At 40.0% G+C, this 14,063-nt stretch overlaps 1 protein-coding gene across 4 annotated transcripts in view; it reads left to right on the top strand.

Annotated features, from left to right (window-relative positions):
* Positions 1 to 14,063, top strand: part of LOC117521509 (cyclic nucleotide-gated cation channel beta-1-like) — a 167,311-nt gene that overhangs the window by 120,904 nt on the left and 32,344 nt on the right. For all 4 annotated transcript variants that reach the window (XM_034182848.1, XM_034182840.1, XM_034182826.1 and 1 more), the window contains exons 13-15: positions 1,104 to 1,136; positions 5,482 to 5,542; positions 10,249 to 10,273. In XM_034182848.1, coding sequence (XP_034038739.1) covers positions 1,104 to 1,136; positions 5,482 to 5,542; positions 10,249 to 10,273 — 119 coding nt within the window. The remainder of the gene's footprint in view (positions 1 to 1,103; positions 1,137 to 5,481; positions 5,543 to 10,248; positions 10,274 to 14,063) is intronic.

Consider the following 14,063-nt stretch of genomic DNA (forward strand, 5'->3'; position numbering starts at 1 on the left):
TCTAATGGATTCCTACAGAGAATTGCACTGAGTGCTGCTGAGAAGCAGCGGCTCTACCGTGCCAGACGTGATGCAGATGAGAACAGGAAACAGCAATACCTACAAAAAGAGAGAGAAAAGTGGGGGAAAGATACAGAAACAGGAAAGAAGAAAAGGCAGCGAGATCGCAGTGCAAAAGAGCAGCGTGCCCAAAGGAAAAAGTGGAGAGAGACCCATAAGAGGACCAAAGACAGGAAAAACACATCTCAGGGATTAAACACCTCTCAGGGATTAAACACCTCTCCAACTGGGACTTCTTCAAGGTCAGAGAAGATGTTAGGGTGCAATTTAGCGTAAGCGTACAGTGAGGTCATGAAGAATTGCAGTGAAGTAAGCACAGACACAGCGTCTATTAAGCATGTGTTATATTTCATATGTATATCAACAGTCTTGCCTAAAATTATATGACTATTCAGGGTAAACTTACTTCCTTTATTGAATGAAATAGGATTTACTGAAAAATATTTTTAAATATCCTTTTTCCAGACCATATTATATTTGTAACAGGGTTGCGTGGTAACATACACACAGCAAATAAAACATATGTGGTGGAAAAAGTACCGTTGACGGCTGATCTTGGCAAATCATATAATTTAGTAGTTTATGACCCATATTTCTTAAATATACAACATAAGATGCTAAAACTGAAGATTTATTTTTAAGAAGTGTATATGCCAAAATGTCTTCTAATTATGGAATGTCCCACAAGCTTTCTTTTCACTGGTGACTTTTGTGGTGGTGCTGGTAACTAATGTCCAAAATGGGGTGGCTATCATGCTAGCTGTATTAATACAAATGTATATAATTCTACCCTAGTTTACCTTAGCTGGCCGAGATAGTCTGTATAATAACATGGTCTGAAATAGAATTCAATGTAAATGTAAGATTTTTTTCCAGACGATGCAGATTTTGATCATATTAGTGATCTCAGGATCAGAGGGCTTATTAAACTGGAAATTCATGTCATCTTTAACAATGCTGCAAATAGTCATGCACTGTTAAAAACATAAAGTTGTAACCTTTATTAACACATCATGTAACTTTATTTTTTCTTGGACCTCCAGATCTTCCAAAGATGTAGCAGAGCATCAGCCCAGGTCAGTGGCCACAATTCAGTTCATTTTATTTGTACAGTGCCTTGCAAACGTATTCCGCCCCTTGGTATTTCACACATTTAAATTTGTTGATGCCATTTCAAATGCAAAAAGGAAATCAGGCTTCTCAATATAAAATTTTCAAAAATTATCTTCCTAATTATCTCTATCATTTTATATAAATTATTTAAAAATACAAAATCCAAGATGATGGGTTGGATAAGTAATGAGCCCCTTTGATATAATACCTGTAAATAATCAGTTTTATTGCCAGTTTTCTTCAGACAAGTCAGGGGAAGGATACATGACCATTTCCAAGTCGCTGAATATGTTTTGGACTTTATCTACATCAAATATGAAGAAATACAAACAGCATGGCACTCTATGGTAAATCTGCATGGAGTAGACAGTTCTCAAAAACTGAGTGATTGTACAATTTCAATTTATTTTAATTTATATAGCGCCAAATCGCAACAGAGTTGCCTCGAAAAGTAAGGTCTAAGTTCACTAAACCCCCAGAGCAGCAGTGGTAAGGAAAAACTCCTTCTCAGGAAGAAACCTCAAGCAGACCAGACTCAAAGGGGTGACCCTCTGCTTGGGCCATGATACAGACACAAATTACAGGACAATTCACAAATCTAATATACAGGAAATGCTGTTGGTGCACAGGACAGGAGGGTCTCCTGCACAAATACCACACCCATCTCTGGATGGAGCTGCACCTTAAACAGAAAGAAAAAACAGAATCAGGCATCAGAAAGACAAGAAATACAGTATCATTTGTCAGCATTAAACAACAAGAAAAACAGGAAATACTAAGGTGAACGCCGGCCACTAGCCCTAAGCTTCACTAAAAGACCCAGAATTTAGGTAAAGTTGAGGCTACGGCACACTCGGTTTCTGAATAAAATGAATTATAAGAGTAAAAAGCGTAGGACTATACTATGCCAGTATGCTAGCCATACAAAAGGGAAATTAAGTGCGTCTTAAGTCTGGACTTGAAAGTCTCCACAGAATCTGACTGTTTTATTGATGCAGGGAGATCATTCCACAGAACAGGGGCACGATAAGAGAAAGCTCTGTGACCCACAGACTTCTTATTCACCTTAGGGACACAAAGTAGTCAAACACCCTGAGAACGCAAAGCCCAGGCCAATACGTAAGGTTTAATTAGGTCAGCTAGGTAGGGAGGTGCCAGTCCATGAACAATTTTCTAGACTAGTAGCAGAACCTTAAAATCTGATTTCACTGGGACAGGAAACCAGTGAAGGGATGCCAAAATGGGTGTTATGTGGTCAAACTTTCTGCTTTGTGTCAAAAGTCTGGCTGCAGCATTTTGAACCAACTGGAGACCCCTAATGCTAGACTGCGGTAATCCAGAAAATAGAACATTGCAATAGTCCAGCCTTGAAGAGATAAACGCATGGATCAGGGTCTCAGCATCAGCCATGGACAGGATAGAACGAATCTTTGCTATATTTCGCAGGTGAAAGAAAGCAGTCCTAGTAATATTTCTAAAGTGGACGTCAAAGGACAATGTAGTATCAAAAATTACCCCAAGGTTCCTCACTTTGTCAGTGTGATGTATGACACACGAGCCTAGGCTAAGCATTAACTGGTCAAATTGATGCCGATGTCTCACTTGGCCAAGAACCATCATTTCAGTCTTATCAGAGTTTAAAAGTAGGAAGTTTCGAGACATTCAACTTCTCACTGATGCAAGGCAATCTTCTAAGGATTTTATGTGGATGTGATAACCAGTAGTTATCAGCATGTATAACTGAGTATCATCAGTGTAGCAGTGAAAGGTAATCCCAAAATGCCGCAATAGTGACCAAGGGGTGCTATATAAAGGGACAAAAGTAGGGAGCCTAAGACGGACCCCTGTGGAACCCCAAATTTCATGTCACTAAGGTTAGAGGTAGTGTTACTGTACAAAACACAGTGAGAATGACTGGTCAAGTATGACGTCAGCCATGCAAGGGCACTCCCAGTAATCCCAAAATGATTTTCCAGCCTATCAAGTAGAATTTGATGATCCACTGTATCAAATGCAGCACTGAGATCTAACAGCACCAGAACTGTAGTGGTGTCCGAATCCATTGCAAGGAAAAGTTCACTTTAGTGAGAGCTGTGTCTGTGGAATGATATTTTCTAAAAGCAGACTGCAGTGGCTCAAAGAGATTATTCTCAGTAAGATAGTCTATGAGCTGCCGTGACACCACTTCTTCCATAATTTTAGAGCAAAATGATAGATTTGATATCGGCTGATAGTTTTTCAATACACTAGGGTCAAGATTAGGTTTCTTAAGTAATGGTTTAATCACTGCAGATTTGAAACGTTTAGGAACAGATCCAGAAGTTAAAGAAAGATTAATAATTTCCAGCACAGTCGGCCCAAGCATGGGCCACAGGTCCTTAAACAGTTTTGTTGGTATAGGATCAAATAAACAGGTTGTGCTTTTTGTTGACATTACGAGTTTCATCAGCATGCCGAGTGAGATACTATCAAATTCTGTAAATCTAGGTAACACCTCAGTAATGGTGCCCACCTCAATAGCAGGGTGTAGTGGCTGGATTAAGTCATGCTGGGATATGTTTAACCTAATGTCTTCTATTTTCTTCTCAAAGTAATCCAGGAAATCGTGCTGTAAAAGGAGAGTGAACTACAGGTGGTTGTCCATGAATAAGCGTTGCCACCGTGTCAAACAAGAACTTTGAGTTATGCTTGTTTTTGTTGATCAAATCAGAGTAATAGGTCCACTTTGTAGCCAATAATGCATGTTTATAGTCTAAGATAGCATCATGCCATGCAAGGTGGAATACTTCTAATTTTGAACTACGCCATTTCCGTTCTAGACCTCAAGCCTTATACTTGAGGTCACACAGGTAATCATTGAATCAAGGTGACTGTGTTTTGGGGGAGCGCGGTTTTAATACAGGTGGCGCAATCATGTCGAGTGTAGTTTTGAGCACTTTCCACAAGACTGTCTACTGATTGGGTATTTGCCAAATTTGAAGCTAAGACATCAGGCACATATAAGGTTGTTGTTCCACTAAACATGGCAGTGAAACTGGAAACTTAATAAGTGAGTGATCAGAGACCACAGGCATGATGGAAGTGACAGCCTGCCCAGCCAGCTCATTAATTTTGCACCATCCTGTGTGTGCTCAGATGCTCAGGTCCTCATGTACATTGTCTGTACATACATGTCATGCAAGTGTGCTCCTACGACATGCTGCACAAATCCTGCAAACATGATCAGCTGACAATGTGACCTCATCTTGCCCGCTCTTGTTGGAATGTGTTATAGGCATGAGTAGCACGCGAATGTAGAGTGCATTTGCTGTGCACGAATAGTGGTGGCGACAGCTCTGATTTTTCACGAGTGGCATGCGAGTCCTCTTTTGTGCGCCAGTTAGTTTCAATCGTGTCATGTGTGAAGAGGACCTAAGGACTGGCTTCCATCTGGCCACTCTACCATACAGGCCTGATTGGTGGATTGCTGCAGAGATGTTTGTCCTTCTGGAAGGTTCTCCTCTCTCCATAGAGGAATGCTGGAGCTCTGACAGAGTGACCATCGGGTTCTTGGTCACCGCCCTGAATAAAGCCCTTCTCCCCCAATCGCTCAGTTTAGATGGGCAGCCAGCTCTATGAAGAGTCCTGGTGGATCTGAACTTCTTCCATTTACAGATGATGGAGGCCACTGTGCTCATTGGGACCTTCAAAGCAGCAGAAATGTTTCTGTCCCCAGATTTGTGCCTCCAGACAATCCTGTCTCAGAGGTCTACGGACAATTTCTTTGACTTCATGCTTGGTTTGTGCTCTGACTGTCAACTGTGGGACCTTATATGTAGACAGGTGTGTGTCTTTCTAAATCATGTCCAATCAACTGATTTTACCCCAGGTGGACTCCAATTAAGCTGTAGAAACATCTCAAGGATGATCAGTGGAAACAGGAGGCACCTGAGCTCAGTTTTGAGCTTCATGGCAAAGACTGTGAATACTTATGGACGAGTGATTTATTAGTTTTATATATATACTTTGCAAAAATGTCAACAAAAACACCTTTCACACTGTCATTATGGAGTATTGTGTTGTGAAATAAAAAAATAATTTCATTTACTTTGGAATAAGACTGTAGCATAAAATGTGGAAAAAGTGAAGCACTGTGAAAACTTTCTGGATGCATGTCATTATCTCAGACCAACATCGGTGGCTTCCTGCCTGAAGAACAGACACTTGGAATATTTTCTTTCAAAAGTTTGAAGCTACAGCTTTGAAAAGGGCTAATTAAATAAAGTTTGTTTCTGTGACTGTTCTAATATTTCTACTTTGTGTCTGCAGTATGATCGGCTGGATCGTCAGTGGAATTGGTCGAATGTTGCCTCAACCTGCTCAAAAGCTGGTGAGTCTCTTCAGTGATGAACCTCACATCACAACATGAGGTTAACTTGTACTGAATGTTTACTGACCTGGCAACATCTGGTAGAACCTATTACGATATCATGTAATGATCTAACGAACTGAACTATAACATCATCAAATAAAATTACTAACCAGGGCCAGTTTTATAAAGCAGTCTAATAAACTTACTGTTATGATCGGGATTAGGGAGGATTTAGAACCCCAAATGCAAAGGCAGACTACAAGAGATTACTGACAAAAACCCAGGTGATTTACTGACAGCCAAAGTGAAATAACAGAAGCATACAGGTGGATTAGAGAAAACAGTGAGGGACTCAAGATTCAAAAATTAACAAAAATGCAATTCTTCTCAGAGGAAAAAAACAGAAGACAGTACTTACATACCACAGGAAATGACAAAGCTCTTTAACCATCAACAGACAAACAATGGACCCACAAAGTAAAGACAAACAAGGTGTGGTATGAATAAGCCGACGCATTAACACAGGTGCAAGTAATCACAGAAAAGCCAGAGATGTGAGGAACTGAAATGAACACACGAGGGCAGCAAAACCGAGGCATTCCCAAAAGACTGAACATATCTCAAGGCCATCACAAATGATCAAATATACACCTAAGAAATAAATGCAAACCTGAAGGGAAAAGAAAGACACTAAACATGGAATAGTCAAAGAGCTAGGAAGAACAACAAAAATGATGTTACATAAAATAAAATGCAAGAAGCATGAGATGAGAACTCAGGTCCCAAAATTAACACATGGCTTCAAGGAGAACAAAAATTCTGCATGGCACAAATAAAGGTTTTAAGCACTGTTTATAGAACATAAAACAGAAAACCACATACAGTACCCTAGATAATCCAGAACTCAAAAGACCACTGAAAGGGGAGGCAGACCACGGAAGGCAAACATGATAAACGTGAGACCTACAAACAGATTTGATGGACACAGGGAATACAAACAGAGTGGACAGTGGACGTGAGACACAAGAGGGCTGGGGGGAGAGGACAGAGACAAGACAGAAGGAAGGCGACAAGTGCACAGGTTAGAACACACACACACACAGATACACAGACAGACAGACAGGAGAGCAGGTGCACAGTGCAACAAGAAGACAAAACCAGACAGACAGGTGAGGACTCAGAGGTGGACAGACCTAATCAAAAACACACGACAGATGACAAGAACGTAACCTACAGGGTGAAACTAAACATGCACTAGACGAGAGAGGAACACTGACAAAACAATCATCAAAAACTCCCATCAGACAGGCCACTGGGTGGAACCACAACACTTACATAGTCGACTACGGTTAGCCGCCCAACATTAGTCTGATCACCATTACACATCGGTAGCTAAATTTGTAGATTAGCTATTTTATGTTAGTCAACAGTTTTCACAGGCATAATGGCCCCGCGAGTGCCGTTGCCAAGAAGCACCTCCAATGCGTGAGTTTGGTTTACTTCTGGCTGGTTGTTTTGATGAACTATCCAGCCTTTGTTTTGGTAACTGGCTTTATATTAACATTTATGGACACATAGTAACTGCAAAGGATGTGCTTTGCTCTTAGCTGAGCAGTTCTTCTTCTATAACCCCAATTCCAATTAAGTTGGGACGTTGTGTAAAATGTAAATAAAAACAGAATACAATGATTTTCAAATCTTCTTCAACCTATATTCAACTGAATACACCACAAAGACAAGATATTTAATGTTCAAACTGATAAACCTTATTGTTTTTGTGCAAATATTTTCTCATTTTGAAATGGATGCCTGCAACATGTTTCAAAAAAGCTGGGACAGTGGTATGTTTCCCACTGTGTTACATCACCTTTCCTTCTAACAACACTCAATAAGCATTTGGGAACTGAGGACACTAATTGTTGAAGCTTTGTAGGTGGAATTCTTTCCATTCTTGCTTGATGACTTCAGTTGTTCAACAGTCGTATTTTGAGCTTCATAATGCACCACACATTTTGATGGGCGACATGTCTGGACTGCAGGCAGGCCAGTCTAGTACCCGCACTCTTTTACTACGAAGCCACGCTGTTGTAACACGTGCAGAATGTGGCTTGGCATTATCTTGCTGAAATAAGCAGGGACGTCCCTGAAAAAGACGTTGCTTGGATGGCAGCATGTGTTGCTCCAAAACCTGGATGTACCTTTCAGCATTGATGGTGCCATCACAGATGTGTAAGTTGCCCATGCCATGGGCACTAACACATCTAACACATACCAACTAACACTAACACATACCATCACAGATGCTGGCTTTTGAACTTTGCGCTGGTAACAATCTGGATGGTCTTTTTCCTCTTTTGTCCGTAGGACACGATGTCCATGATTTCCTGTAATGTGGACTCAACAGACCACAGCACACTTTTCCACTTTGCGTCTGTCCATTTCAAATGAGCTCGGGCCCAGAGAAGGCGGCGGCATTTCTGGATGTTGTTGATGTATGGCTTTCGCTTTGCATGGTACAGTTTTAATTTGCACGTGTAGATGTAGCGCCAAACTCTATTAACTGACAATGGTTTTCTGAAGTGTTCCTGAGCCCACGCGGTAAGATCCTTCACACAATGATGTTGGTTTTTAATGCAGTGCCGCCTGAGGGATCGAATGTCACAGACATTCAATGTTGATTTTCAGCCTTGTCGCTTACATGTAGAAAGTTCTCCAGATTCTCTGAATCTTCTGATTATATTATGGACTGTAAATCAAATCAAATCAAATCAATTTTATTTATATATCGCCAAATCACAACAAACAGTTGCCCCAAGGTGCTTTATATTGTAAGGCAAAAGCCATACAATAATTACGGAAAAACCCCAACGGTCAAAACGACCCCCTGTGAGCAAGCACTTGGCGACAGTGGGAAGGAAAAACTCCCTTTTAACAGGAAGAAACCTCCAGCAGAACCAGGCTCAGGGAGGGGCAGTCTTCTGCTGGGACTGGTTGGGGCTGAGGGAGAGAACCAGGAAAAAGACATGCTGTGGAGGGGAGCAGAGATCAATCACTAATGATTAAATGCAGAGTGGTGCATACAGAGCAAAAAGAGAAAGAAACACTCAGTGCATCATAGGAACCCCCCAGCAGTCTAAGTCTATAGCAGCATAACTAAGGGATGGTTCAGGGTCACCTGATCCAGCCCTAACTATAAGCTTTAGCAAAAAGGAAAGTTTTAAGCCTAATCTTAAAAGTAGAGAGGGTGTCTAGACCCTGATCTGAATTGGGAGCTGGTTTCACAGGAGAGGAGCCTGAAAGCTGAAGGCTCTGCCTCCCATTCTACTCTTACAAACCCTAGGAACTACAAGTAAGCCTGCAGTCTGAGAGCGAAGCGCTCTATTGGGGTGATATGGTACTATGAGGTCCCTAAGATAAGATGGGACCTGATTATTCAAAACCTTATAAGTAAGAAGAAGAATTTTAAATTCTATTCTAGAATTAACAGGAAGCCAATGAAGAGAGGCCAATATGGGTGAGATATGCTCTCTCCTTCTAGTCCCCGTCAGTACTCTAGCTGCAACATTTTGAATTAACTGAAGGCTTTTCAGGGAACTTTTAGGACAACCTGATAATAATGAATTACAATAGTCCAGCCTAGAGGAAATAAATGCATGAATTAGTTTTTCAGCATCACTCTGAGACAAGACCTTTCTAATTTTAGAGATATTGCGCAAATGCAAAAAAGCAGTCCTACATATTTGTTTAATATGCGCATTGAATGACATATCCTGATCAAAAATGACTCCAAGATTTCTCACAGTATTACTGGAGGTCAGGGTAATGCCATCCAGAGTAAGGATCTGGTTAGACACCATGTTTCTAAGATTTGTGGGGCCAGTTACAATAACTTCAGTTTTATCTGAATTTAAAAGCAGGAAATTAGAGGTCATCCATGTGGAAGCATGTATAAAGTGAATAAAATTGGTCCTAGCACAGAACCTTGTAGAACTCCATAATTAACCTTAGTCTGTGAAGACGATTCCCCATTTACATGAACAAATTGTAATCTATTAGATAAATATGATTCAAACCACCGCAGTGCAGTGCCTTTAATACCTATGGCATGCTCTAATCTCTGTAATAAAATTTTATGGTCAACTAAATTGGATTTGACTAAACCAGATTAGACTGCTTTATGAAACTGAGCCCAGGTATCGACATGATGTTACCTCATGTTTATGTATGTCCGAATGTGTTCTACTGCTGGCTGCACAACAAATTACCCCTGGGGGGCTAATAAAGTCTAGTTGATACTTGATACTTGATACTCATGAACAAAATCTAATGTGTGACTGCAAACAAATCCAATAACATAACTGATAACCAATATTAAAGGTAGAAATGAAAGTCAGAGGCAAACACACACTATGACAAACCATTACCTTTCTCCTTTTTTCAATAATCAATCAAAAACAAATGCAGATAGCTCCCATATGTTAGCCACCTCTGTTTTGGACATTGATTGCATCTGTGTAATCAGACCCCACACAATAGTTGAAATTAAAATTTATTATGTGTGAACTAATAATCAGAACATCTTGTTCAAATGCAAGCAGATCTTCTGACCACAACAAATTACACTGAATTTTCTCTGAAATATTTTTGCCAGAATACAATGTGGTGGTTTGAGACAGAAAACTCTTTTTAAAGATGGATTTCTAATATGTGGTGTGCTCCTGCAGGACAGCAGTGATGACGTGCACAAAAGTAAGTACAAGCACAGATCACACATACATGTTCACAGCTTTTCAGCATCACATCATGTTTACAAGATACTTTTTACAGTTACACCGTGTTACATAAACCTGTCATGAGTCATTATCTCCATCATCCAATCATTATCTCCATCATCCAGTCATTACCTTCAGCACCTAATTATTATTTATAGCATCTGATAATTAACTACAGCATCCAGTCATTATCTACATCATCCAATCATTATCTCCAGCATCCAATCAATATCTTAAACATCCAATTATCTCCAGCATCCAGGCATAATTGTAAAGCGCTTTGAGCATCTGATACAGATGGAAAAGCGATATATAAAGGCAGTCCACTTACCATTTAGCATCCAATCATTACCTTCAGCATCGATTCATTATCTCCTTCATCCAATAATTATCTCCATTATCCATTCATTATCTCCAGCATCTAATCGTTATTGCCAGCCTCTAATCATTATCTACAGCATCCAATCAATATCTCCAGCATCCAAATATCATTTCCAGCATCTAATCGTTACCTCTAGCATCCAATCATCATCTCCAGGATCCAGTCATTATTTCCAGCATCTAATCATCATCTCTAGTTTCCAATCATCATCTCGTAACATACAATCATTATCTCGCAACATACAATCATCATCGCCAGCATCCAATCATCATCTCCAGCATCCACTCATTACCTCCAGCATCTAATCATTATCTACAGATTTTAATCGTTTCTCCAGCATCTAATAATTATCTCCAGCATCCAGTCATTACTTCCAGCATCCAATCATTATCTCCACCATACATCATTATCTCCAACATTCAGTGATTATCTCCAGCATCCAATCATTATGTCTAGCATCTAATCATTATCTCCAGCATCGAATCATTTCAGCATCTAATCATCTTCTCCAGCATTCAATCATTATCTCAAGGATTCAGTCATCATCTTGAGCATCTAATCATCATCTCGAGCATCTAATCATTATCTCCAGCATCCAGTCATTATGTCTAGCATCTAATCATTATCTCCAGCATTGAATCATTTCAGCATCTAATCATCTTCTCCAGCATTCAATCATTATCTCAAGGATTCAATCATCATCTCGAGCATCTAATCATCATCTCCAGCATCCAGTCATTATGTCTAGCATCTAATCATTATCTCCAGCATCGAATCATTTCAGCATCTAATCATCTTCTCCAGCATTCAATCATTATCTCAAGGATTCAATCATCATCTCGAGCATCTAATCATCATCTCCAGCATCCAGGCATCGAGGTCAAAATGCATAGAACACTACCATCTACTGGCGCCCAGTTATATCACATGGTTGTCGACCTGCATCACAACTTCACAGACTTCCGTTTTGAAAATGCCTTTTGGTCTTTTTTACAAATGAAAAAAATGACATATTTTACAAAGTACATTTATTTGTAAACACCAACACACATGTTATATTAACTTGTGTTGGTTTTATATAGAATGAGTAGATCAACCAATTAGTATGAGCAGATGTTCAGGTTACCCATAATCCCTTTGGGCAACTGTGTGTTAATGTTCAAATCTTCAGAACTAGTGCATTATTTTAAAATTAACAGATATGTGATATATTTTCACTTTGTAAATTTTAGGAGTTGACATTAATGTAGTTATTCTATCCAGATTAATTTGATTTATAAATCAAAACCATAAGTCAAATCTGCTTTCTGTTTCAAGACATCTGCCTCACAGCTTGTCTGCTGTAAAGGGTAATGGTTTGCTTGCTTGCTTGCTGCAGCCTGGGTCCTTCTGCTGGGGTAGAGTTGAGCTCTGCTACCTCACTGCTGCAAAATACGTAGCAGACAGGAACCAACAGGGTTTATAAATGTTTTTCACCATTACTAACTACGTAAAAAACATTAGTGGTCTAAAAGTTATCGGAACTAAATTTATCGGAAGCTGATTGGTTCGCTGATGGTTTTTGAAGTTAGCTGAAAAGCTAATCCACTAACAAAAAAGTTATCTTTGCTAATTAGTGGTTTGCAGATAAGCAGAACTGTGCCCACAACTGCCAACATCTAATCATTGTCTCCAACATCCAATCATTATCTCCAGCATCTAAACATTATTTCCAGCATCTAATAATTACCTTCGGCATCCAATCATTATCTTCAGCCTCTAATCATTGTTTCCACCATTCAGTCATCATTTCCAGCATCTAGACATTATCTCTAGAATACAATCATCATCTCCAGCATCCGGTCATTATCTCTAGCATCCAATTATCTTCTCCAGCATCAAGCCATTTTCTCCGGTATCCAGTCATTATCTCCATCACTGAATCATCATCTCCACCATCCAGTCATTATCTCCAGCATTGAATCATTATCTCCAGCATCCAACCATTATCTCTAGCATCCAATCATCATCTCCAACATCCAGTCATTATCTCCAACATCCAGTCATTACCTTCAGCACTTAATTATTATTTATAGCATCTAATTATTATCTCCAGCATCCAATTATTATCTACATCAGGGGTGCGCAACTTGTTCCAGAAAGGGCCAAGAGGGGTGCAGGTTTTCTTTGTATCCACTGAGTCCACCAGGTGATTTCACTGATGAACTGATTCCATCTGCTCAAAGTGATGTTAATCAGTGAAATCAACTGGTGGAGTCAGTGGCTCCAACGAAAACCTGCACCCTCTTGGCCCTTTCTGGAACAAGTTGCCCACCCCTGATCTACATCATCCAATCATTATCTCCAGCATCCAGTCATTACCTCCAGCATCCAATCAATATCTTAAGCATCCAATTATTATCTCCAGCATCCAGTAATTATCTGGGGCATCCAGTCATCATCTCCAGTATCCAATCATTGTCTCCAACATCCAAACATTATCTGCAGCGTCCAATCATCATCTCCAGCATCCAACCATCATCTTCATTATCTCCAGCATTTAATCAATATATGCAGCGTCCAGTGGTGTAGTCTACATTTTTGAAGTGGGTAGACTGTGTTTTTTGCCCGTCATCATTCTATTCTACTGTGTATTGTTTAGCAGTAAATAAGACAACTTTAAGTCACAGTCACTCAAAAAAAAAAAAGTGACTGTGACTCCTTGTTATTAAGAAAGAAAAGTTCTCTTAACAATAAGAAGGAGCAGATTATTGCCTCCCAACTAAGAGTTCACTTTTCCTCCCTCTATTTAGTATCAGATATGAGCCTGTACTGTCAAATTCAGCAGCTGTAAGATTCACCCTTCATATAATCCACATGGCTCCACGTTGTTCGTGGACAGTTTAGATGCATAAACAAAAACAAAACAGAACACACCGGTCTACATGAGCATGCACCGGCTGCAGAGCCTCACGCCTCCTGCCACAATCTCTGTTGAAGTTGACAGTCCATCATCAGGTCCAGACGGGGGACTGGAACCTGTAGGCTTTGTGGTCCATAAGGAAACCTACCCAGTTTAAACAAGCTCGTATTAGTATACGTTAAGTTCCATTAAAAACAGCAGCTAGGCTGAAGGACAGAAGCTCGCTCCCAGAAAATTCACATACAACAATGAAAATATGGGAGATGCTTTACTTTGCAGAAACCTTTTCAACCCATGACAAAAACATTGGAGGCCAAAAGCAGAGTATGAAGACAACCAACTAACTAACTAAGACAACCATGCAACTAATACCGGAGAGTATGCCACTTACCAATTCCAGTCATTTTAAAACTACACTATCCAACAGCCAATGGGACTCAAGCTCAAGAGACATCTGTAGATTACGGGCAAAACTCTATTATT

Source organism: Thalassophryne amazonica, chromosome 2 (genome assembly GCF_902500255.1).
Source record: "Thalassophryne amazonica chromosome 2, fThaAma1.1, whole genome shotgun sequence".
Classification (NCBI taxonomy): Eukaryota; Metazoa; Chordata; class Actinopteri; order Batrachoidiformes; family Batrachoididae; genus Thalassophryne; species Thalassophryne amazonica.